The sequence below is a fragment of the Dryobates pubescens genome, chromosome 16 (genome assembly GCF_014839835.1).
Source record: "Dryobates pubescens isolate bDryPub1 chromosome 16, bDryPub1.pri, whole genome shotgun sequence".
NCBI classification, from domain to species: domain Eukaryota; kingdom Metazoa; phylum Chordata; class Aves; order Piciformes; family Picidae; genus Dryobates; species Dryobates pubescens.
This window is the reverse complement of record NC_071627.1, coordinates 433,002-455,767: the sequence shown is the minus strand read 5'-3', so window position 1 is coordinate 455,767 and position 22,766 is coordinate 433,002. Positions and strand designations below refer to the sequence as shown.

Sequence of the window (22,766 nt, the reverse complement as noted above, 5' to 3'; positions counted from 1 at the left end):
AAAGGTTTCAAGACCATGAATGTATCAGGTTAAGAAGCCAAACTCCAAAGAAAGGGAGAATTACACAAATCCTGGAGTGCCACCAGTGGTGAAATACAGTCCATGCCACTAAGTGTATAGAAATGCCTCTGTACCTCTTCTGAGATGATACAAAACACAAATTTAAACAAGACAACGAAACACTGCCTTAAACTACTGGAATTGGCTTAAATATAAAGGGACAAAACAAAACAAACCAACAAATGACCAAACAAAAAAACCAAAACCCACCCAACCAAAACAAACAAAAAACCCAGAACCCAAAAAAGTATCTAGACAAGGAAGTCTGCATTCATCCAGCACTAGTGTAGACAGAAAGTAAATTTAATTCACAAATCATAGGTCACAGTTCAACAATGTATACCAGTAGACAAAGAGTTAATGTTAAAAGATATAGAAGGCTCAAATTATCTTTTTTTCCCAGTACTGAACATGACCAGCAGAATTCTATTTCTCAGGTGCAAGAAGCACAAACACATTCAAATAATCCCAAACTACCAAAAATGCCACCCACAAAACCCCAACCAAAAAACCCCAACCCCCAAACCCTATCTTGTATTATTTTACATTCCATCATATTTATGGATTGTCAGGAGGTGGGAGGAAAAGGGCACTGGGGTACAGGGCTGTTACAACCCTATTCTAATTTTTGCTAGACTACAGCTAGTAACATGTCACAAAACCAGTACACAGTGTAGCTGAATTTCTTCCTCAGGACACCAAAGAACTACAAGAAAAAACTATGTATATTCTATCTGAGATCTGTACAAATGACTGAAACAATGGCCTTCAGGAAGTGAATGAAATTGTAAGACTGAAAATCATCAGGTGGCTTGCAGTGCAGAAGACAATAATACATTCTATAATTAAGAGTAACATTTCATTCAATTAACCCTCTCCCTCATCTTCACATAATTAAAAACTTGAAACAGATTCATGCTTTTCATTCTTTTGTTGCATATTCCATAATAAAGAAACAATAACAAAAAATAAATTACGGAATTTAATTAAAAAGAAAAAACAAGATAAGAAGCTTGTGTATAGGGCAGAAGCAGTAGATGTCTTATATCAAAACTTCAGAGTTTTTTGACAATTCCACAAGAAACAGTCTAAAATTTGGGTAAGATAAGTGCAGAACTGATAATGAAAACTGACTGGAGAGCAATCATTGTTAACTGTGTAAACAATAAGAAATTGTAACTGTGGGCTTGAGAAAGAATAAGTTGCAAGGAGCAAACTGGTTTAGACTGAATCTGCAGTGAGCCTGTCTCATCAACCATACCAGACAGCCTAGAGAGCAGCATGCACAAAGAAGATGTTCAGCTAAAGGCCATAAGGAGGAAAAGGATGGACACTCCAAATGACCAGCAGGGGATCCCTGCAGTATATAATGAGCATGTGTGCAGATTTGCATATGCAATAAATTCCATGAGCTAATATGAATATGCTAATCACTTCTTAGAAAAATGGTGATTATGTATGAGATGCCAGCAGGTATTCTCTGAATTTGACTGGTGTTGGGACACTTAGGTGGAGTGATTCCCTATGTGTGGGTCGCCAAAATGAAGAAATGCCTAACACCTTATTGGTCTCAGGGAGTTTTCTTGCTGTATTTGGCAACAATATGCTTATTAAATTAGCCTTTTATCAACTTAGGAAGTCCAGTATGTGGGAAAACAAGTTTCAGAGGACAAAAGGAATATATTGGGAGAAGTCTGGAAACAGGAAAAGATTCAACAGGGACTAGTACCATGTATGGCATTTGGGAATAATAATGTACTACATAAATATAGAATCATGAATTACTGATCCCTTTTGAAGGAGACCAGGATCTTATGGCAAGGCAAAGGCTCAACAGGAGTCAAAGTCACGCTGTTTAAAGAGAGAAAATAAAATACTGGGATTTACAGGTCACAAAATGAAAAAGCACCCTGTTTACTTAGTATTATGAAGGTCTCAGCTGGACTATTATGCCCAGTTTTGACAAACATTGTTCAAGAGATATACAAATCAGATGTACAGAGTCTAAAAAAAAGCCAGAATGAGCAAAAAATGTAGCTTTAGAAAAAATCATAGAATTTAGCATGCTCGGAATAAGAACATACAGGGAACACCACATGAAGACCTGAAATAACTAAAAAGCTACTACAAAAGAAAATGCCACTTTTGCTAATAAACAAAACAATGGTAAGTTTAAGCTTCAGTAAAACAGACTCTTATCAGGTATCAGGAGATATTTTCTACCAGAAAGGAAAGGTATATAATCACCATTGCTGGGACCAGGATGTTCTGAATCTTTGTTTTGTAGGCTAGCCACTCAAGCCTTTTGCAGGATGGCTGCAATCTCAGCTGACAAACACAAGCCTGGGCCTCCAGTACTTAGTACAAACATGCAGTTGTACACATATTCCTCATACATTTTCCATTTGCTAAACCATTTCTTTAGGGTGTCTTTGAATCCACCAGACTTACCCCCCCAAAAAATAACTGTTCTTCAGGTTCCTGGAATTTCTTTCCAGTTTATTGACAATATTATGAAAAAATATTTTAAATCCTATGATTTTATTTTAATGTACTGGTACTCAATGAGAGTATTTAATTTGTCAAGCTATGCACATGAATAATAGTGCTACATTGGATTTTCATCTGGTCACTCCTATGTCAGTTAGTTTTCATAATACTTTTCAGTTAGAATTATAATCAGACAAAAGATTTCAAGTAGATATGTTATTCATCAAAGGTTTCAAATTCTCATTTCTGGGAATATTTTGTGCAAAGCAGCTTTTTTTAATTGCAGTTCTGCACACTGATGCCGAATCAAGTCAACAAGTTTCCCCCTAACATTTTCCAAAGAAACGAGTTCATTTGATTGGACATGACTTTTTAAAGGGCACCTTTAAGAGAGTTCTCTGAAAAAACACTGGAACAAAACCAAACCAAGGTGTAAGTTATACAGAACATTTCAGTATGGAAAAAAAGGACAGGGACTATCCTTGCTACCTCCACGGCTATAGCCACTAAGAAAACAATAGAGAGAAATGCCCCATCTGATGCATAAGTCAGACCCCATCAGGAGCTTCACAAGGTATTGCACAAAACATATCTACTCAAGTATGCACTTGAACTGGAGCATTTCTTGAGCATGGTTTGCACCTCACACCTGTACTTCTGTAAAAAGTAGCACTGACAACATGGCTAGAACATGGCAAGTAAAAGGAATGGTGAAAACAAAAAGAACAAAGAACTTGCAACAACTGTAACAACCTACTGCACATCAAGCTAAATAAAACTCATTTGAAATATTTAAAGAGAAAACTCTATAATCCATTAAAAGACTAAGCTTAATTAATAACATAGTCCATCTTAAAGCGATGTTCATCACTGTTTTCCCATCGTAGCTCAGTTTAAAAAGTGATTAAATTATTTTATGTAACATTCATTAATTAATACTATTCTCATTCCAGCCATCTAATTTAAAGTCTTAGAGCCTCTCTTTAAATTATTTTAATTAATTTTAATGAAATGATCCAACTTGTCATGGTAATCGATTCAAAATCCACAGAACGCATTAAAAAGTGCTTCAGACTTTAGAAGGTCAACACCAGCACATAAAGTCAGACTAGCATGAGTAGTACACTTAGAACTACACTTACGCCAACAATCTCTATAAAGATAAAGACACCAGATGTGATGCAAAAATCCAGCTAATCAGAGTGCCAAGGCACAAAACCCTGCTCACACACAGGAAAGTAACTGCAATTGCTCTAGTAGATGAATGTATTTTTACCAAAAGGTTCTCACTGAAATACTCTGAACAGAAGTTATTATTACAAAAACTTCAGACTGACTGAAGAAGGACAGCTCAGATGAGCTTCTTCACTTCCCACTTCATTCCCAGATGGTGCTGTGTTTGAAAGTATAGGCAAAAAGTCAAGTTATGTTGGAATATGTAGCAGAGAAAAACAACCCAAAACATTAAAAGAAACAGATCCCAGTTTATGCTTATTTTTTCACATATAAGCTCCTGATAAAAGGAAGATTATAGCAAAGGGGAAAAGCAGAAGACTTCAGGACAGTACTTAAACCAGGCAAATCTCTGATATTCCACCAGAGAACAGTTTCATAAAAACATTTCTGGCAGCGAGAGTAATTTGAAAAACACCAGCTTCTCCTCAGATATTTATTTTCTGCTCCATTCCATAAGCTTTATGCTCACTGTGTCAAGTGCAACTGCTTGGGATGATACTGTAAACTGAATGAGAGAAGTGAATTGGATGGGGGAAAGGAGGGAGGAAACAGCTGATTCTTCTTAACCCTCATCATGAAATGTTTTATTTAATAGGAAGCTGCATAGTAAATAGTAAACTGTTGGTATCATAAATATGGTATTTCATTCAAAACAACATGTATCATTGCCATACAAGCACTCTTCCAGTCAATTTATTTTTTGCTGAAAACTTTCTCAAGAGGGTGTGAGGTTCTGACATGGTAAACAATTTCAAACTGTCATGCTGCTGGAATGAGGGAAGGCTCAGAAGGCAAGTAGTAGTTCCTTCAGGTGACAATACCTACTGAGGCACACAGAAAGCAGGAAGCATATTCAAGTCAGTATGGTTTTCACTATGGAAAACAAGACATTTCATCCAAAAAAAAGAGAGAGGAAGCTTCCATAGCAGCACCTGAAAAACACAATTTGCTCCCTTGTTGATTCTATGTTACATAAAATACAAGACCACCTCTGCTGCCATGAAGAATGCCATCCTATGCTTTTCCCCAAGTAGCTTGATGGCATCTATCCTTCCAGGCATGACAAATCAGTAGCTATCACAATCTCTTCAGAAAGGAGCTTAGATACCTCTGAAGAAACAAGTAGCTCTCTGAGGTAGCTGTACCACCAGGAAAGAAGACATTCCTCTGAATATTGTTATTTGAGAGGAAAGAAGAAAGAAGGAAAGATTCTTTGTTTTAAAACATATTTTAATTTATTTTTAAGTAAAATTAAGTTATACAATTACCAGCTTTAAATAAGCATAATTTAAAAAATGCAAATAAGCCTAATACAAAAAGAAGAAGAAGAAAAATCCCCTAACAGGAAAAAATCCATTTGTTTCTACTTTTTTTTTACCCTTGATATGCATTAAAAAAAAAAAAGTGTCGTGTCCAGTGTGGACTTGAAATATAACAAATATAAGAATATAAGAAAAATCCTTCTCTCTCACTATTTTAATGAAAAGCATGAAGGTACAACAGTATTCTCCAATTTACCTAGCTCAGTTATATAGGGAGGAGAACACATTTAAAAATAAACCAACCCAACAATAATTTTTTCAAATATCAAGCTTGATGCAGAAACTGGAGTTTCTAAATGTAAAATTAGCACACATAAAAACAATTCTAAAGATAGTGAGTAGCTATTTTGTAATAGTGGCTATATCCAGATACTACCTTTTCAGGAAATGATGCGACATTTTCCAGCCAAAAAAAAAAGTATTAACAAATATATTCAAGAAAACAAGTGAACATGGAATTCTACTTTTTCTGGATTTACAGTATCACAGTATAACTAAGGTTGGAAGAGACCCCAAGGATCATCAAGTCCAACCTGTCTTGACAGACCTCACAACAAGACCATGGCACCAAGTGCCACGTCCAATCTCCTCTTGAACACCTCCAGGGACGGCGACTCCACCACATCCCTGGGCAGCACATACCAAAGACGAATGACTCGCTCAGTGAAGAACTTTCTCCTCACCTCGAGTCTAAACCTCCCCTGGAGCAGCTTGAGACTGTGTCCTCTTGTTCTGGTGCTGGTTGCCTGGGAGAAGAGACCAACCCCCTCCTGGCTACAACCAGGTAGTTGTAGAGGGCAATGAGGTCACCCCTGATCCTTCTCTTCTCCAGGCTAAACAGTCCCAGCTCCCTCAGCCTCTCCTCACAGGGCTTGTGCTCAAGGCCTCTCACCAGCCTTGTTGCCCTTCTATGGACACGTTCAAGTGTCTCAATGTCCTTCTTAAACTGAGGGGCCCAGAACTGGACACAGTACTCAAGGTGTGGCCTAACCAATGCAGAGTACAGGGGCACAATGACCTCCCTGCTCCTGCTGGCCACACTATTCCTCATACAGGCCAGGATGCCATTGGCCCTCTTGGCCACCTGGGCACACTGCTGGCTCATGTTTAGGCGGGTGTCAATCAGCACCCCCAGGTCCCTCTCTGGCTGCTCTCCAGCCACTCTGACCCCAGCCTGTAGCTCTGCATGGGATTGCCGTGGCCAAAGTGCAGCACCCGGCACTTGGACTTGTTAAATGCCATGCCATACAGATTACCAGCTACATGCTACAATACAGGCTACAGAATATAAAGATACCCTATTTACATCAACCTCTAACTAAAAGCTTAACTCTTTGGAGGATCTGCTTGCCTACAGGAGCAATAGCTTTGGAGTCTGTGCCTGGGTAGCTCTGTATCCGTAGCACCCTCTGCTGCTTTCTTAGTTCCAAAACAAGTAATTGTACACCCTACCAAGTAGAATGTAATGTATGGGACTTGTTGGGTTTTTTAAATGGTTACCTTATTACCTAATGCTAGATGCAGTTCACAAGGAAATCTTTAGCTATTACATATAGCATACTTGCCATTTTATACTACATTAGCATTCTGGAATATCTTGTTTCTGTGTTAACATCTCGTGGATGACACTAGATTAAAATCCCCCAAATTGCTGTTATTTCATCACTAAAATTCTCCTTCATGGGCTACAGCTTGCTTAGACTGGTGGCACCCAGTGAAAACATTTGTATTTTGGTCTTCTTAAATTTAACTGAATGAAAATATACACCTATTTGTAAATGATCACTGCAGGGACAGAATTCTACAAGCATCTCAGTGGTAACTGCTTTCTCCCACTAGAAAAAGCAGGAGAATGTGATACTGTCAAAAGCTCATTCTCACAGAATTTTCCTGGCTTTTTGAACAATCTGTTGCAAAAGAGATTTTTCTTCCACAAGGATGAGCTCAGCATGTGGTTCCTAGAGCCAGCTGATGCCATCCCACAATGCCACCACTGAACCTTCTGCCTGGGATCCAGCAGTTCTTTGAAAGGACTATCTTAGGACTAGGAATGGTCTCAGGATGTTCCATCTTTTTAACAGATGGCATACTGCTGTTTAAAATGAACAGACCGATCCTTTCCTTCATTTCAGTCCTCTTTTCCCTGCCTTCTGTTTATGCATAGAATTAAAGCTGAATGAAGTACATTGAGCATCACATCCTGTTTGTGTGAAGAATTAATTTAAGAGTTTCACATGGAAACTGCTCCCTCAAAGGATGAACAAGGGAGAAAAAAGGTCACATTTCTGGGAAAGTGAAAACCAATTGTAATTTGTAGTGTGTATTTTCATTCAAAGTAGCAGTCCTAAAATGAAAATGCATTTTCAGAAATCTTTTTGATTTAACAGAATACAAGCATAGGCACCAAATTTTAACAAGACATTGGGCAGAGGCAATTTCTGGAGTTAGCACTTGGAACCCTGCAATACACCACTAAGAGCTAACTGCAGCTGGCACCACTTCTGTCTTGAGTCTTGCTGATGTACAGCATCACTTTTGGAAACAGTCACAAGAATTCCTCAAAAACTGCTTATTGATATTTTATATAATGCTGCCAGCTAGTGGCACATCTTGTACTGAGTCGGTATCTACTGGGAGTGAAGAGAGAAAGATATCTACTGGGTGGAAAGAGTCTCCTCTACCTTTCTTCTTTTCATGGTGTATGGTAACGTGGCTGTTAAAGACCATAAACACATAAACAAACAAAAAAATCAAGCAACAAGATCACAGAAAAGCTCCCTGAAAGATCAGGTACTTAAGAATAAACAAAAAGCCTACCTCTAAAATCACACAAATCATGTTATTTGAAATCAAATTATGTTTAAAAAGAATGTATTATGCAACAGGTTTCAGCTCTTACACAATGTCATGTTTAACACCAAACTGTATCATAATCTAACAATCTCTCAGAAAACTTAAATCTTGCTGATAAATACTCAGTATGGCAGCCAAAACAGAACACTCAAATATTTAACTGTTGTCTGATAAATCAGTCCTAATTGTTTAAGTGAAATTTAGAGCCCAGTAAATAAATTCTCACCATGCAGTGTGTCCTAAAACCTTTTAGGAAAAAAAAAAAATCCCAAACTCTCTGCTGCTCAAAACATCTGAGTTATTTAACGACCTAGATGAGAGTGAAAGATCATGACAAACATCATCCTGCTACCCCACTAATTCCCCTAACAACTAGCACTTCCCAAGCCGTAAGTGATGTTTTTACATTTAATAGCCACAGCAACATTTTCTTGCACATTTTTTTCCCCTTTGTTTTCTGAATTTATGCCATGTTCTAGGATCCACAAGTCTGTGGGGAGGAATGGTAAACCTTGACTGTGTTTCTTCTGTGTTTTTTCGTCTGGTTTGAGTTTCCCTCTCCAAGCTACAAGTATCATTGTTTGTGTCCCATGTTCTTGTACTGTTCCTCAGATAACTACTGCTGGCCTGGGGTCAACACAAATCAATGTGCTAAACTAATTTTTTGTCCAGCCCAGTCCAGCTGCTGTAATGTTCCCACTGCAGTCACAGAACCAAAAATATCCTGTACTGAGATGACTTAACAATGCATGGACAAAAACTACAGCACTATGTAAAACAGCGTAACATGTAAAATGCTTTGGTGTAAGTAGATCTGTATCTCTGACTGCAGTAATACTGTTTCTCAGCTGGATGAGATGATTCTTGAGGGGTCACATAGCAGCATTTTATATTGATATAACGTAGCACTGTAACGAAATAAACAATGACTTACAGACATTCCCTGTGTTGTCAAAACTTGTAAGAACATCTTTAACATTTAACTCTCTGTTGTGAAATCTGAAAGAAAACAGAAACAGTGACTTTACCAACATAGAAATGATATAAGTTTTCCCTCTTCAAAAAAGAGATTTGCTGCTAAAAGAATCCTCTCTTGGACAGGTAAATCATCTGGTGATGTGATGATTACACTAAGAACTGAGTAGCATCTCAACAAAGATAAGATCATCATGCATGACCCACCTGATGCATCAACTCTGCCCCCGGAGATAGCACACCTGGCAGTCACATATGCTTTGCAATGTGACTAGGGTATGGGCCAGGTGGAGCTATGATGAAAGAACCGAGAAGAGTATAAAAGCCCTGAGCTATACCAGCTTATTAGGGGGAACATAACTGTGGTCATCTTGGGCTGGAGGCAGCAGCCCAGGAATGTCTCTCCCCCTGCACCACCAAAGAAGGGCCATGGGGTGGTAACTATCACTCCTGCTCTCTCTCTCTCTCTCTCTCCATTCTTTCTCCTGCTCTCTCCCTTTTCTTTCTCTTTCTTGTTTGCTCCAGTTTCTCTCTCTTTATTGAATAGTCCCATCTTGATATACAACCTTGTTTGTGTCTTAATTTCACAACAGCACTTCCTCACTTCTCATACACCCCTTTCATAAACAAGCAGCAAACAGGTACACACCAGGGAGAAATCAAGGGTACGGTCACTAGTGTTCAAAGTTCCATCACTGAAGTCCATGAACCACAAACATGTTTCTCAGAAAAGAATACCAAAACAACAACGTTTCCAAAGAGTATCAATTTTTGTTTAGTTGCATAAGGGAAAGGAAGAATTTTGGTAAAGTGATTTCTCTGAAGAGGGAAGACAAAAGGCTATTCCTGAATAGCAGCTGTACACATACTCCTATTTTCTCCCCTAAAAAAAACAAGAACACTTCATTTAATTAATGTGGACAATGGAACTGATTCATGCATTTAGGGAACTACATTCTCCTTCACTTTACATTTGTGTAACTCAAGTGAAATAAACATTGAAAACTGGGGATAATAAATTAATTAGGTGAATTTCACATACCAACTGCAAATTTTAGAACACAGTGAGCAAACACTGACAGAAGGAGAATGAGTATGCACTGAAGTTGAATAAAATCTTGCCTAAGAAGCTTCCTCTAAGCATTATAGATGTCAGGCTAGCTAGGTTAACACACATATACGCACACAAACAAAAAAAAAAATACCAAACTAACATTTTTAATTCATTATTCTGAGGCAATCTAGGCCCAAAAGGAACAAAATGAAAGAATAACCAACAATCAAATCACATAACTAATTCACAAACACATTGAAAAATCTAAAAAACATTCAGCAAGGCAGTAAAATACATGGGTGATTCTCCCCCTGCGCTCTTGTAAGACCCCACCTTGAACACTCCGTCCAGTTCTGGTGTCTCCATGAGGGCATAGAGCTGTTGGAGCAAGTACAGAGGAGGGCCACAAAGACATGTGTTGTTCAGCCTGGAGAAGACTCTGGGGGGACCGTAGAGCTGCCCTCCAATATCCAAAGGCATCCTACAGGAAGGCTAGAGGGACTTTTCATAACGGTTATGGATACCTCCTGCCTGGGGATGTTCAAGGCCAAGTTAGATGAGGCCTTGAGCAGACGAGTATAATTGAGAGGTGACTCTGCCCATGAGAGGGCAGTTGGAGTAGATGATCTCTAAGGTCCCTTCCAACCTAAGCCATTCTGTGATGCTATGATTCTATGAAATAATGTTTCAAACAGACCTTTCAAGGTTACTCAGGAACATACCAACTTGAAAAAAATGAAGAAATTCAACAATTCTAGCGCCTACAGAATTAGTTTTCATTCTCTCAGCTTCTCTTTCATGAAGGCTGCTGCAAGAATGAAAAAAAAAAGCAAAACCGTCAACAACGATAAAAAATCAATCTTTTTACAAATATGAAATTATATTTGTAGTGCAAAAGTATATCAGTATATCAGCATTAGCATTAAATGAACATTTGTATGTTCATATATGTTTATATGTAATCCTTTTTAAAAGCACAATCAAATGGAAATCAAGTTAACAAACTGAAATGAGCTCATAAACTGGGGCAACAAAATATATGATAGATGCTACAAAAGATCTGACTGAACGCAAGAGCTCTTCTCCCAGCTACATAAAAACAAACCAAAAATGCATTCCTTAGCTGCAGTGCAAGCTTGCAAGAATTCTGATGGATTGTGTGGACTTAACACACACTTCACAGAATCACCAAGGTTGGAAGAGACCTCAAAGATCACCAAGGGGTTTTTTTATATATTAGTTTGTTTTCAATCAGATTGGACAACCAAAGCAAAAGAATTAATTCAAGGGAAGTGACAAGAAAGCAGACAGGACCAGTAGTTACGCCAGCCACAGAGATGCCCTTTAAACCACCCCCTGATGACTCCTTAGCATCCTACAAACTCTGTAACTGTGCATATGTCTGACACAGTTAGGGTCTCACAGACAGCTGTGAATGTCTCATCTTCTAAATGAGTATAAAGGGCTGGGGGGAAGAAGATGCTGAGACTGCAAAGAAATCTTTGCTGGACTGTAGATTAGTTCTGGGGTAACATGTTTTGGTTGGTTGTTTTTTGTTGCCCCTCAGTGTCCTTATGTACATAATTCATATATAAAGAAGATTTATCATGCAAGTCTCCAAGGGAAGCAAACAAAGGTGAAGATGAACAGTTTAGCAATCCAGTACTTAGAGTTCAAAAGAATGCTATGAAGAAAAAGAGAAGTAAGTGGAGTATCCTGATCTAGGGAAGAATACAACTCTCATATTTCAGTGCCAAAAGGCAGATAAAGGAGAAAAGAAAAAAGAAAAAAATATATATACAACCTCAGCACTGGCATTACAATTATCAACAAATCAAATTTCAGGCTGTTTCCAACATTATGGCTTGTAATTGTAGATGAGAAGTAGATAGCTCCAAGTACTTCAGCCTGAAGAATAAGCTAAGATGCCACAACATATGTATGCCGCACATAGTTTTTAAGATGACCCTAAAATCTGGTGACATTTTATTTAACACAATGAACATTCTTCATCTACATTTATTTTTGGTACACTTAGTTTTCATTAATGATCAGTTCTTTCTCTGATTATTAAACATTCTTTCCATAAGTAAAATTAATATACACAAATTTCAAATACACGTTTTTTTATCCAGTGGCCAAAAGCTTGTGCTGTCCAAGTACAAACACAACACACCCCAACATTTGCTCTCCTGGCCAGCAGAGGCACTTTACACAGACACCTTTCTCTGTCTGTCTACAACATTCAGTCTCTAACTCTGTCTCCGCAATCTCTTTCTTGCTGTTCATGGCAAGCACGTAAGTGAGCCATAATTTAATGATGAGAAGCATCCAGCTTTGCTATAAGGGACGTCTCCTTCTCCTCAGTCTTCCAGATGCCCACTCGCTGTGAAACTGGACACAGTTGATGTTTAACAGCTGCTTCCCCATGAAATCTTCACTAAACAAAAGCAGGGAGCAAGCTCAGCCTCCTGGAATGAGTAGCCATTATTTCAACCATAACCTGGATAGCAAATCTGCATTAGTTTACTCCAAAAATCACATCTCGGATCTTACCTATATTAGCATTATGAACTACTTAAAGACAACTCCACATTAGTAAGAGCAAATCTTCTAAAGTCAATTTGCATGATAGGAAAATACCTCATCAAGCTGATAGAGCACCTACACCAGCCTAAAGAAGAGGCTCTAAAATTCCACTGCTAACCGCTTAACAGTTATGGAATCCAAACAGTGAAGCATTGACTATAACTTCTACTGCTGACAAGTTTTAGGAGTGAGGAAAGTGATGTGCCAACTTGTGAAAGTGAGAGCTCAGGGGACACACTTCCAAGGAGCAAGAGTCACATGCTTCTCCATTTGAAATACTATCTGTAGAGCCTGCTGACTAATTGTACCAGCTACTCCCTAATTCTTTTCCATCTGACTAGTAGATGAGAAGTTACATACACTTGTAAGCACAGGTATTCTTGAATCCCAAATTCTGCCATAAGTATCATGCTACTTAGTCTTGCACCTAAAAAACACATCTTATAGTTTGGGAACCACTGCTCTGTACATAACTCCCTAGCAGTTCTGTAGCAGCTGCTGCTTCACTCTCCCATGCCATAAAATGCCATAAAGTCATGATCTGTGGTAGTGGGGAATACGAGGCTTTTTTTTTTCCAAACCACTACAGTACTTCACAAAAAGGTTTGCTGAGTGCCACCATAAAACGTCACGGCAGCCCAGTAAGAATCTCAGAGTTTTCTGCAAACTTTGTTACCTGTTTTGGAGGCCACAGTACAGCAAAACAACACAACCCCTCTTTCATTCCAGTTCAAGTTCTCAGTTTAACGTGGTAAGAAACCAAAGCAAAGGCTTCTTTGGCTACAAATTCTTTTAATAAATGCACATTTTGGACAATAGGTCTTAATTTCATCAATGCATTAAAGGAGTATGCTGCCAAATCAGTTTTATCTCCTTCCTTGATTCCCCCGCTTCTGTGGCCAAGCCTGCTAAATTCACATGTCGTCTCTCAGCACCAAGTAAGTGAAAGAAAGCAAGTTTACTGTACTCACACATATTGCCCTTAAGGAGCAGGGAATATTGTTGAAATATGCTGCTCTTCATTTTTAGAAATTTGTATTATTAAAGTAAAAATTTGTGAAAAGTTCAAAATGTTATTAGCAGAAATATCCCAGAGGAATCTTCTAAAACACCTCTTGCATTGACAGGATGCCTCATTTCTAAATAGAAGGTCTAGAATAATCTTCTGATTTCTTTCATATTCTTATCTGAAGGTTCACTCATATTCAGAATGAAGGCATGACACCTTGCAAAGATCACATAACACTCTTTGTGAAGATTTAACCCTTCCTATAAGCTGCTACCATCATTCCTTTCAGCTCTGCATTTTAGCATTCAAAACACCAAATGACTGATCAATGCAAAATATTGTACCACAGAAATAACTTACTTCTTCTCTAATTGCTTAAAACGAGCCTACAATTTTAAAGCAAATCCATGTCCTGAAATAGAAGACTTGAAGATATTGATTGCTTCCTTTTTAACTCTAATAAAAGAATAATTTTCCTGTCTAAAAGACAGACACCTTCTCCACGGTGAGACACTGCATCTTTATGATCTATAATCACTTCATTGCTAGAACTGCTCATACAAGATTTAAATTTAAAAGCACATTCTGAGCTAAGAATAGGATTAAGAAATGTAATATTGAATAAAAACTTTAAACTTACTCTGTATCTTCCTATCACCATGAAAACAAGTGCTTAGCATGTGCAGAATTTTTAACAGTGAAGTAAGGTACTCTCAAAGTCAAAAAGAACTTGAACAAAGCTAACAAATACATATGAAAGAATTACAAATAAAAACATTATTTTAATGGTGAAAAGACCCAGAAGGCCAGATAATTACTGTAATGAAAGCTATCTTTTATTCAGTTCAACCTTGCAAGAAATTCAAAGAGGCTTGTATTTTTCACCTGCAGACTAGATCACTGTTTATGGTATCCAAATCTGAATGTGAAAACTGACTCCAGCTTGAACCAAGTATGTCTACATTCTCCACGTTAGACTGTCATACACATTCAGCCCTTCTACACATTCATCCACTTCTATCCGTTTAGAGACTTACTTTTACACTAACATTAATTGCAAACAAGACTAGAGAGCAATTTCATGTACACAGCCACCCAATCACTAGTCCAGTCACTAGTGGTATGCCCCAAGCATCTGTGCTGGGCCCCATGCTCTTTAACATCTTTATTGATGATCTGGATGAGGGCGAGTCCACCATCAGTAAATTTGCTGACGACACCAAGCTGGGGGCAGGAGTTGATGTGCTGGAGGATAGAGAGGCTCTGCAGAGGGACCTCGACAGGCTGGCCAGATGGGCAGAGTCCAACGGCATGAGATTGAACACATCCAAGTGCCAGGTTCTGCACATTGGCCACAACAACCCCATGCAGAGCTACAAGCTGGGGTCAGAGTGGCTGCAGAGCGGCCAGGCAGAGAGGGACCTGGGGGTACTGGTCGATGGTAGGCTGAACATGAGCCTGCAGTGTGCCCAGGCAGCCAAGAGGGCCAGTGGCATCCTGGCCTGCATCAAGAATAGTGTGGCCAGCAGGAGCAGGGAGGTCATTCTGCCCCTGTACACTGCACTGGTTAGGCTGCACCTCGAGTACTGTGTCCGGTTCTGGGCCCCTCAGATTAGGAAGGAGGTTGACTTGCTGGAACGAGTCCAGAGAAGGGCAACGAGGTTGGTGAGGGGTTTGGACACAAGCCCTGTGAGGAGAGGCTGAGGGAGCTGGAGTTGCTTAGCCTGGAGAAGAGGAGACTCAGGGGTGACCTTATTGCTCTCTACAACTGCCTGAAAGGAGGTTGTAGACAGACAGATGTTGGTCTCTTCTCCCAGGCAGCCAGTACCAGAACAAGAGGACACAGTCTCAGGCTGCACCAGGGGAGGTTTAGGTTGGATGTTAGGAAGAAGTTCTATACAGAGAGAGTGATTGCCCATTGGAATGGGCTGCCTGGGGAGGTGGTGGAGTCACCATCATTGGAGGTGTTCAGGAGGAGACTTGATGGGGTGCTTGGTTGCATGGTTTAGTTGATTAGGTGCTGTTGGATGATAGGTTGGACATGATGATCTTGAAGGTCTCTTCCAACCTGGTTTATTCTATTCTATTCTATTCTATTCTATTCTATTCTATTCTATTCTATTCTATTCATACCATCAAGACAAAGATGTAGTGAGCAGGAGCATCAAATACGGTGTAAATCCAAATTAGACTTGACTAACAAAATGAGATTCTGGACTGTAACACAAAAAATTTCATGTCACCATACCTTTCACTGCCATCAACAGTCATACCCCAGAGCTACAAGAAAGCACCTTAGCATCTATGAAAACTTCAGAACACCTTCCAGCCTGTACCGTGAATCTACATGTCATTGAGCACACTAGAGATCACTGCTCAAGTTACAGGGATTTTAAAAACAAGTCAATGATGTTGTCACTTCAAGGATCTAGTCAAAATGACACATAAATCCAGATCAAGTGTTTAAAGCAAAACTTATCTTCTATTGCTGCTTCTGGCTTCCTGGTTTGGAAGATTTATTAAGAATATTTCTAAAATAAACTAGTGACAGAAAAGCACAGCATAAGTTCTTCCTTCTCAAACGTGAATCCAAATGAAATTCAGTAAGAAAACCAAGCATGCACATGCCTGGCAGTTCCCACTGAAGCTTCTATTTGCCTAACAAACTGTTCCCCAAGTACCTCTAGAGCAGTAATTCCAGCTAGGTCATAGCATATCTGAATATACAATTTGATCATTTTTGATAGCCCTTGAACTGATATAGCTTGACCTTTAGACTCTTTGCCAAAAGCTACTACCTACCTTATGAACTTTCTTAAGTATTTAGCCTTGTCAAGATATTAGCTGACAACCCTTTTAACATCCAACATATGCAATGAGCTTTCTCCAAAAGATGTTAATGCATAACGAAAACATGCAGATGAAAATTCAAAAGTAATTTTGTCAAGAGGGGGCCATGGCCACATTTTTTTTCCTGACATAAAGTTATATGAAAAGCTTTTCCTACTCAAGCACACTATTCTGGGTTTACATAAAATTATGTTCTTGTTATGGTTAATAATATGCTAATAACAAGTTGTTGTTATTGTGTTAAAATTGCCTCTCTTGGTGAAAATTAGTAGTAGTAGTATTTTCCCAATGGGAAGAGAAGAATTATGGGAATTCTGTAAGACATACAGAGGATCTGTAAAGTTTCCAAGACATGACCAGCATCCTATGATATTCAGAAATAATAAATATATGCAATCTATTGTCAGTAAAGACAGGAAACATTTTAATATAGAAGTATAAGAGTAAGTTAGTTCTGATTATAATTTGTAAAATGATCAGTGATTTCCATTCTTATAGCTCACTGAGTATGTTCCAGAAAGGAATAAAATATGGACCAAAAAAAAAAACCCCAATAGAGACAATGTCCCTGGTTTTTTTCAATATAGTTTTTTAAACCCAGTGAGAGTCTGCACCACCACAGAAACTGTACATTTCCATTGGTTTAACTCAGCAGAACATAAAAGGTACAAACAACATCTCCATGCTCAGTCCTGGCTGGATGGCCAGGCCCAAAGAGTTGTGATAAACAGAGTTAAATCCCCTTGGTGGTTGGTCACAAGGGGTGTCCCCCAGGGCTGGGTACTGGGGATGGTTCTGTTTAATATCTTTATCAATGATTTGGATGAGGGGATCAAGGGTACCCTCAGCAAGTTTGCAGACAACACTAAACTAAATGGGAGTGTTAATCTGCACAAGAGTAGGAAGGCACTGCAGGGAGACCTGGACAGGTTAAATCAATGGGCTGAGGTCAGCAGAATGAGGTTTAATAAGACCAAGTGCCAGGTCCTGTGCTTTGGTCACGACCTCAAGCAATGCTACAGGCTTGGGGAAGAGTGGCTTGAAAGCAGCCCAGTGGAAAAGGATCTGGGGGCAATGGTGGACAGTAGTGATGTTGAACATGAGCCAGCAGTATGCCCAGCTGGCCAAGGTGGTGGGCAGCATCCCAGCCTGTATTAAAAACTGTGTCCAGCAGGAGTAGGGAAGTGATTGTGCCCCTCTACTGGGCCCTGGTAGAGCCACAGCCCAAGTACTGTGTTCAGTACTGAGCCCCACAGTCCTGGGCCAGACAGTATTGCAAACACATTGAGGTCCTGCAGCATGTCCAGTGAAGGGCAATAAGGCTGGTGAGAGGTTTGGAGGACATGTCATATAGGAAGCAGCTGAGGAAGCTGGGGTTGTTTAGTTTGGAGAAGAGAAAGTTTCAGAGATCAGTAAGATCTCCCCATAGCTAACTGAAAGGAGGTTGTAGTGAGGCTGGTGTTGATCTCTCCTCCCACATAACTAGTAATAGGACAAGAGGAAATGGGTTTAAGTTGTGCCATGGGAGGTTTACACTGGAGATTATGAAAAAACTTCTTTACTGAGAGAGTGGTGAGGCATTGGAACAGGTTGCCCAGGGAGGTGGTGGAGGTGTTCAAGAATCTCGTAGATGTGGTGCTTCAGGGTATAGTTTAGTGATTATGGTAGTTGGACTGTGGTTGGACTTGATGATCTGACCAGGTCTTTTCCAACCTTAATGATTCTATTATTTCTATGACTGACTCATTTAAAGCTCCCAGTTAAATGAAAATGCCATTTCAGTTTTGATGACTCAGGCTTTCTAAAATATTCTTTACTGTGCACAGAATGCAAAATTCTACACACTCAGCAGGGCTAAAAAGGCACTGCAAAATCAGTATTGATTCAGGGATTTTTAGTTACTGTTGCAATGATACCTGTTGAGGCAAAACCAAGCTATACAGGTACAAAAATGAACAAGCAAAAGGAGAGCAGTGCAGAAAATGATAAAGAAAACCAACCCCACATAGTAATGAATGGGAACTATATACCCATCTCTTTCACTGAAGCTACTGAGAATTCACTAACACTTGTTCAAAGGGTTTTGGGGAAGGTTTCAGGAAGGGGCTGGGGTTTGTTTGTTTGTGATTTTTTTTATATGGTTTTGGGAGGTTTCTTAAGTACAAGCATCTTCATTTGTTTTACCTGCTCTAATAGAAAACAGATTTCAACAGGTATAAATCTTTTCTGCAGAAAAAGGAAATTGTTTTATTCTTTTGTTTTGCAAACTGGCTTCCAAATTTTCATTGAGTTTCACAAGAAATAGTAAGAAGAAAATTGAATCAAGTATAGATCGCTACCAAAAAGCTTTTAGAACTCTATGAATAACATCACACCAGTAAAATTTTTATTAAGATTACCAGTGAATGTATTCAGGTTTTGTGCATCCCATTTATATCTGAAGAATGTCAAAACAGAAAGCTATTAGAAATGCAAAATAAATGTTCATACTTGCATTCTGTTAGAGGTGCAATCATCAGTCAAGCATCAGTGAAATTACAAAAAAAAAAGGCAGCAAGTCAGACAAGCTTTGTACTTCACAAACAAGTTTATACAACATCTAACAGTTTATTTGTAAACTATGCTCTAATTATACAAAACACTGGGAGAATGACTAATGAGTTTTATATATGAGGCCTGTACAAGATCGTAGGAAGTACTTAAAACTTAATTGATGCTTACCTTAAGGACACACTATACTCAGGATAAAAGATGCTTCTATACTGAACCCATGTTCCGGTTTCCTCTTCTGTATTCTGGTCTTCTACTGAAAATAGATTGAATGATGCAAACCTTCTTACAGACACTTGTTGAAGATGCAAGTCTTTCAAGTGCTTTTTCTTCAGAACCTTTGAAATGAAGAACAAATTAAACATTAAGAGTAAAATTTCAAGATAAGCACAAACACAGACTTATTTCACTGAAGAGGCAAATCTGGAATCAACCATAATAGCTATGCTCTTAGTTGATAGCTATAACTAGTCCAAATATGTCAACCCCGAGAAAAATAACAGTGGCATTGATTATAGGGGTAAAGAGAATGACTTATGAATTTATTATGTGTGTGTGTGTATATATATAGAGTACCTCAACAACTGTAAAGGAAATGTACTGTATTCAGGACACACGCTCATAAGTATGAAGTTGCGTCTTTTAACACCTGCTCCAGCAAACCCATGCCAGAATCAGAAGCACAGACTGGGTTCTTCCCCATCCTCCCATCACCACTGAGAAACTTTGTGCTACTTGCTGTCCCCATACATTAAAAAAAACAGAGTGGTGTGTGTTTGTCAGGTAAACCATTCCTTAGCTTACAAGTCCCCCGACACACACTTGCAGAACTGCTGGCAAACTTGCTATCTATCCCATGCCCCAGACTTTCAAGATGGCACAATTGGATATTCCCCTGCCAAGGCCCCTTAAGGGCCATTAGTCAGCCTTTGCACGATGCCCATAATACTCTGAGAGCACCCAGTTCAGCGCTAAGAAACTGAAGAATGCAAGGCAGTGGCAGAAGCAGAATGGCCACACGTATTTTGTGCCATTTCTAAATTATTAAAACACGTGATCAGGAAAGGGAAAACATGGTCCCTTGGTTTTGCAGAGTCCACTGCACTCCACCATGTCTTCAGGGAGTAAGGTACCAATTCCTCCATTCAGGAAAACCCAGCACCCAGCTTGTTTGAACTGTATCAATGCACTGAATTAAACTACCCTGCTAGACAAAAAAGTTTATTCTTTAGGTCAGTGATATGGAAGGAGAGATGTCCTGGTGCTAATTTCTTTCTCCTAACACTGAACAGAACACTGGACAATTAATAATTGTAACTGCATTTCTAAGACAAAGGTGCCTAAGCATTCTACAGTGAGGAAAAACAAACAAACAAAAAATGGAGCAGAAAATAAACTCATCACAATAAATAGATAGGTTTTTGCCAACCAAATCTAAACCTGAAGTCAAATGAGAAGTAGCTCTCCAGAATTATGAAACTTGAAATGAAAGCCTTGTATATGGGATTCATGCAACAAAATAAAGGGTCAGTGATTTTTTTTCTTCACCCAACATTTGTCACCCATGCTTTAGCTGGAAATGCACTCGCCTTCAACAGCCTTACAATTTGGTGCCATGACATATTATTTTGCAGGATAATTGAAAATACTACCTACGTGATCAGAGCAATTGTATTTGCTGTGCTGTTAGTTTCTAACAGCAGGTCTGATGCATCAGGCTTATTGCTTTTGGATCTATTTTCACCAGCAGGTCTCAGCATATGAAAGGTACAGGTATTTTGATCAAAGTATTAAAAATGGCTGTGTGCTGCTGTCCACAGTTATTTCTTCCACTTCTTTAACACATGGGGAAAATATACATGCGAGGGAAATAGTTAAAAGGGCTAAACAGGAGAACCAAATTAAAACATTAGTAGAATTAAGACTTTCATATAATAGCAGCATGCCTGAAAACAAAACGGACCATTCTGACAACTAAAGAAACCTCCAAGATCTAATTTTTAGAAAATCTTGTTGTTTTGACATTGTTGGGTTTTTTTTAAAGCAAAGGCAAGCTATTATGAACAGGAAAAGAAATCCAGCAGTGACAACACTTCCCTGTTTTAAGTTTTGTGTTCTACAGTTACAATTTCTAGTCACTCTGTAAAATGCACTCTCTGGCTTAACAGAAAACCTCACGAGTATTTGAGTACTCAAAAAAGCACATTTCTTCCATGGTCTCAAACAAAAATCAAGAGGTCAAATCTTTTAAAAATCTCAATATAATGGTAAAACAGAAGACAAAGGAAGACCATGTTACATTATTTATACCTAACTTTGCATTTTTACACATGGATCACATTTTTTTTCCCCACAGGTCAGTTCCTAAAAGCATCACAACAGGCTGCTGCTATAGGATACTCCACTGACAAAACCCAAAAGGTGACAAATCCATTTAAATTCATAATAATATTTTGAGGAGTTGAAAGCTTCATTTTCGTGACAACCTTCCAGTGAAGGTAAAGCTCTATAACTTCCTCAACATTGCCATAATAAATGGATATGCTCCAGTGACCTACAAAACCAGTAGCCAGTATCAAAGCAAGATAATTCCTGGGATTAGTGATGGCAAACTGAAAGAACTACAGAGGGGAAGGAATCACCAGACATCACTGTTCTTTGGTTCGGGTTGTTGGCTTCCTTACCTCCTCCCTCAATAACTTGTGATTGGATTTCTCAGCATATTTTTATTTTAAAACATTCCAGAAGCCTTGTTCAAGGACTTTTTTAGGTACTGAAATGCCTCATCACAGGGCTGTGCTCCAGACCCCTCCCCAGCCTCGCTGCTCTTCTCTGGACATATTCAAGTGTCTCAATGTCCTTCATAAACTAAAAAATTCCATACAAAACACCTCCAAAAGAGAAAGGATCTTCAAGAGGAAGGAAAGAAAGATTGCCAAGGTGCTGCTCTTGCACAAGAATTTGGGGCAGGTATTTCTGTGATCTTCTGCACAAGAACTTTGCAGGTGTACACAAGTGTTAGGCTTGTACATGGGTCATACATACAAATATTACCTAAATAAACAAATACTTTAGGTCCTGTATGAGAGATCCTTAGCAAAAAAATTAGGTCACTTAAAGGAAAAAACACCATCACTGAAAATCCCAAACACACAATAAAGGCTCACACTTTTACCTTATGGTTGCCCCTGTCTCAAACTTGCATTTTCCTTCCTCTCTAACTTAGCAATACAGAACTAAAACACTGTCCATCATATTTGAAAAGCCATGACAATCTGGTGAAGTCCCTGATGGTTAAAAAGGGGAAATATAACCCCCATCTTCAAAAAAGGGAAAAAATGAAGACCCCAGAAATTATAGGCCAGTCAGTCTCACCTGTGTGCCTGGCAAGATCATGGAGCAGATCTTCCTGAAGTCTTTCCTAAGCCATATGAAAAATGAAGAAGAGGTGATTGAGGTAACCAACACAGCTTCACCAAGGGCAAATCATATGAAACAAACTTGGTGGCTTTCTATGATGGCGTTACATCATCAGTGGATAAGGGAAAGGCAACCGATGTCATCTACCCAGATTTGTGTAAAGTGCTTGACCTGCTGTATCCTGGTCACCAAATTGGAAAAGCATGGATTTGAAGGGTGGACCACCTGCTGGGTGAGGATTGGCTGGATGGCAATACTCAAGAGAGCTGCAGTCATCAGCTCAATGTCCAAAGAGACACAAGCGGCATGCCTCAGGGATGAGTACTAGGAGCAGTGCTGTTTAACATCTTTGTCAGCA

General features: G+C 39.1%; 1 protein-coding gene across 1 annotated transcript in view; it reads right to left on the bottom strand.

Moving 5' to 3' along the window:
* The window catches only part of CAMKMT (calmodulin-lysine N-methyltransferase), a 245,010-nt gene that overhangs the window by 218,688 nt on the left and 3,556 nt on the right, over positions 1-22,766 (bottom strand). Inside the window, exons 2-3 of the mRNA XM_054168402.1 lie at positions 19,160-19,326; positions 8,896-8,960 (exon numbers count right to left, since the gene is read on the bottom strand). Coding sequence (XP_054024377.1) covers positions 8,896-8,960; positions 19,160-19,326 — 232 coding nt within the window. The remainder of the gene's footprint in view (positions 1-8,895; positions 8,961-19,159; positions 19,327-22,766) is intronic.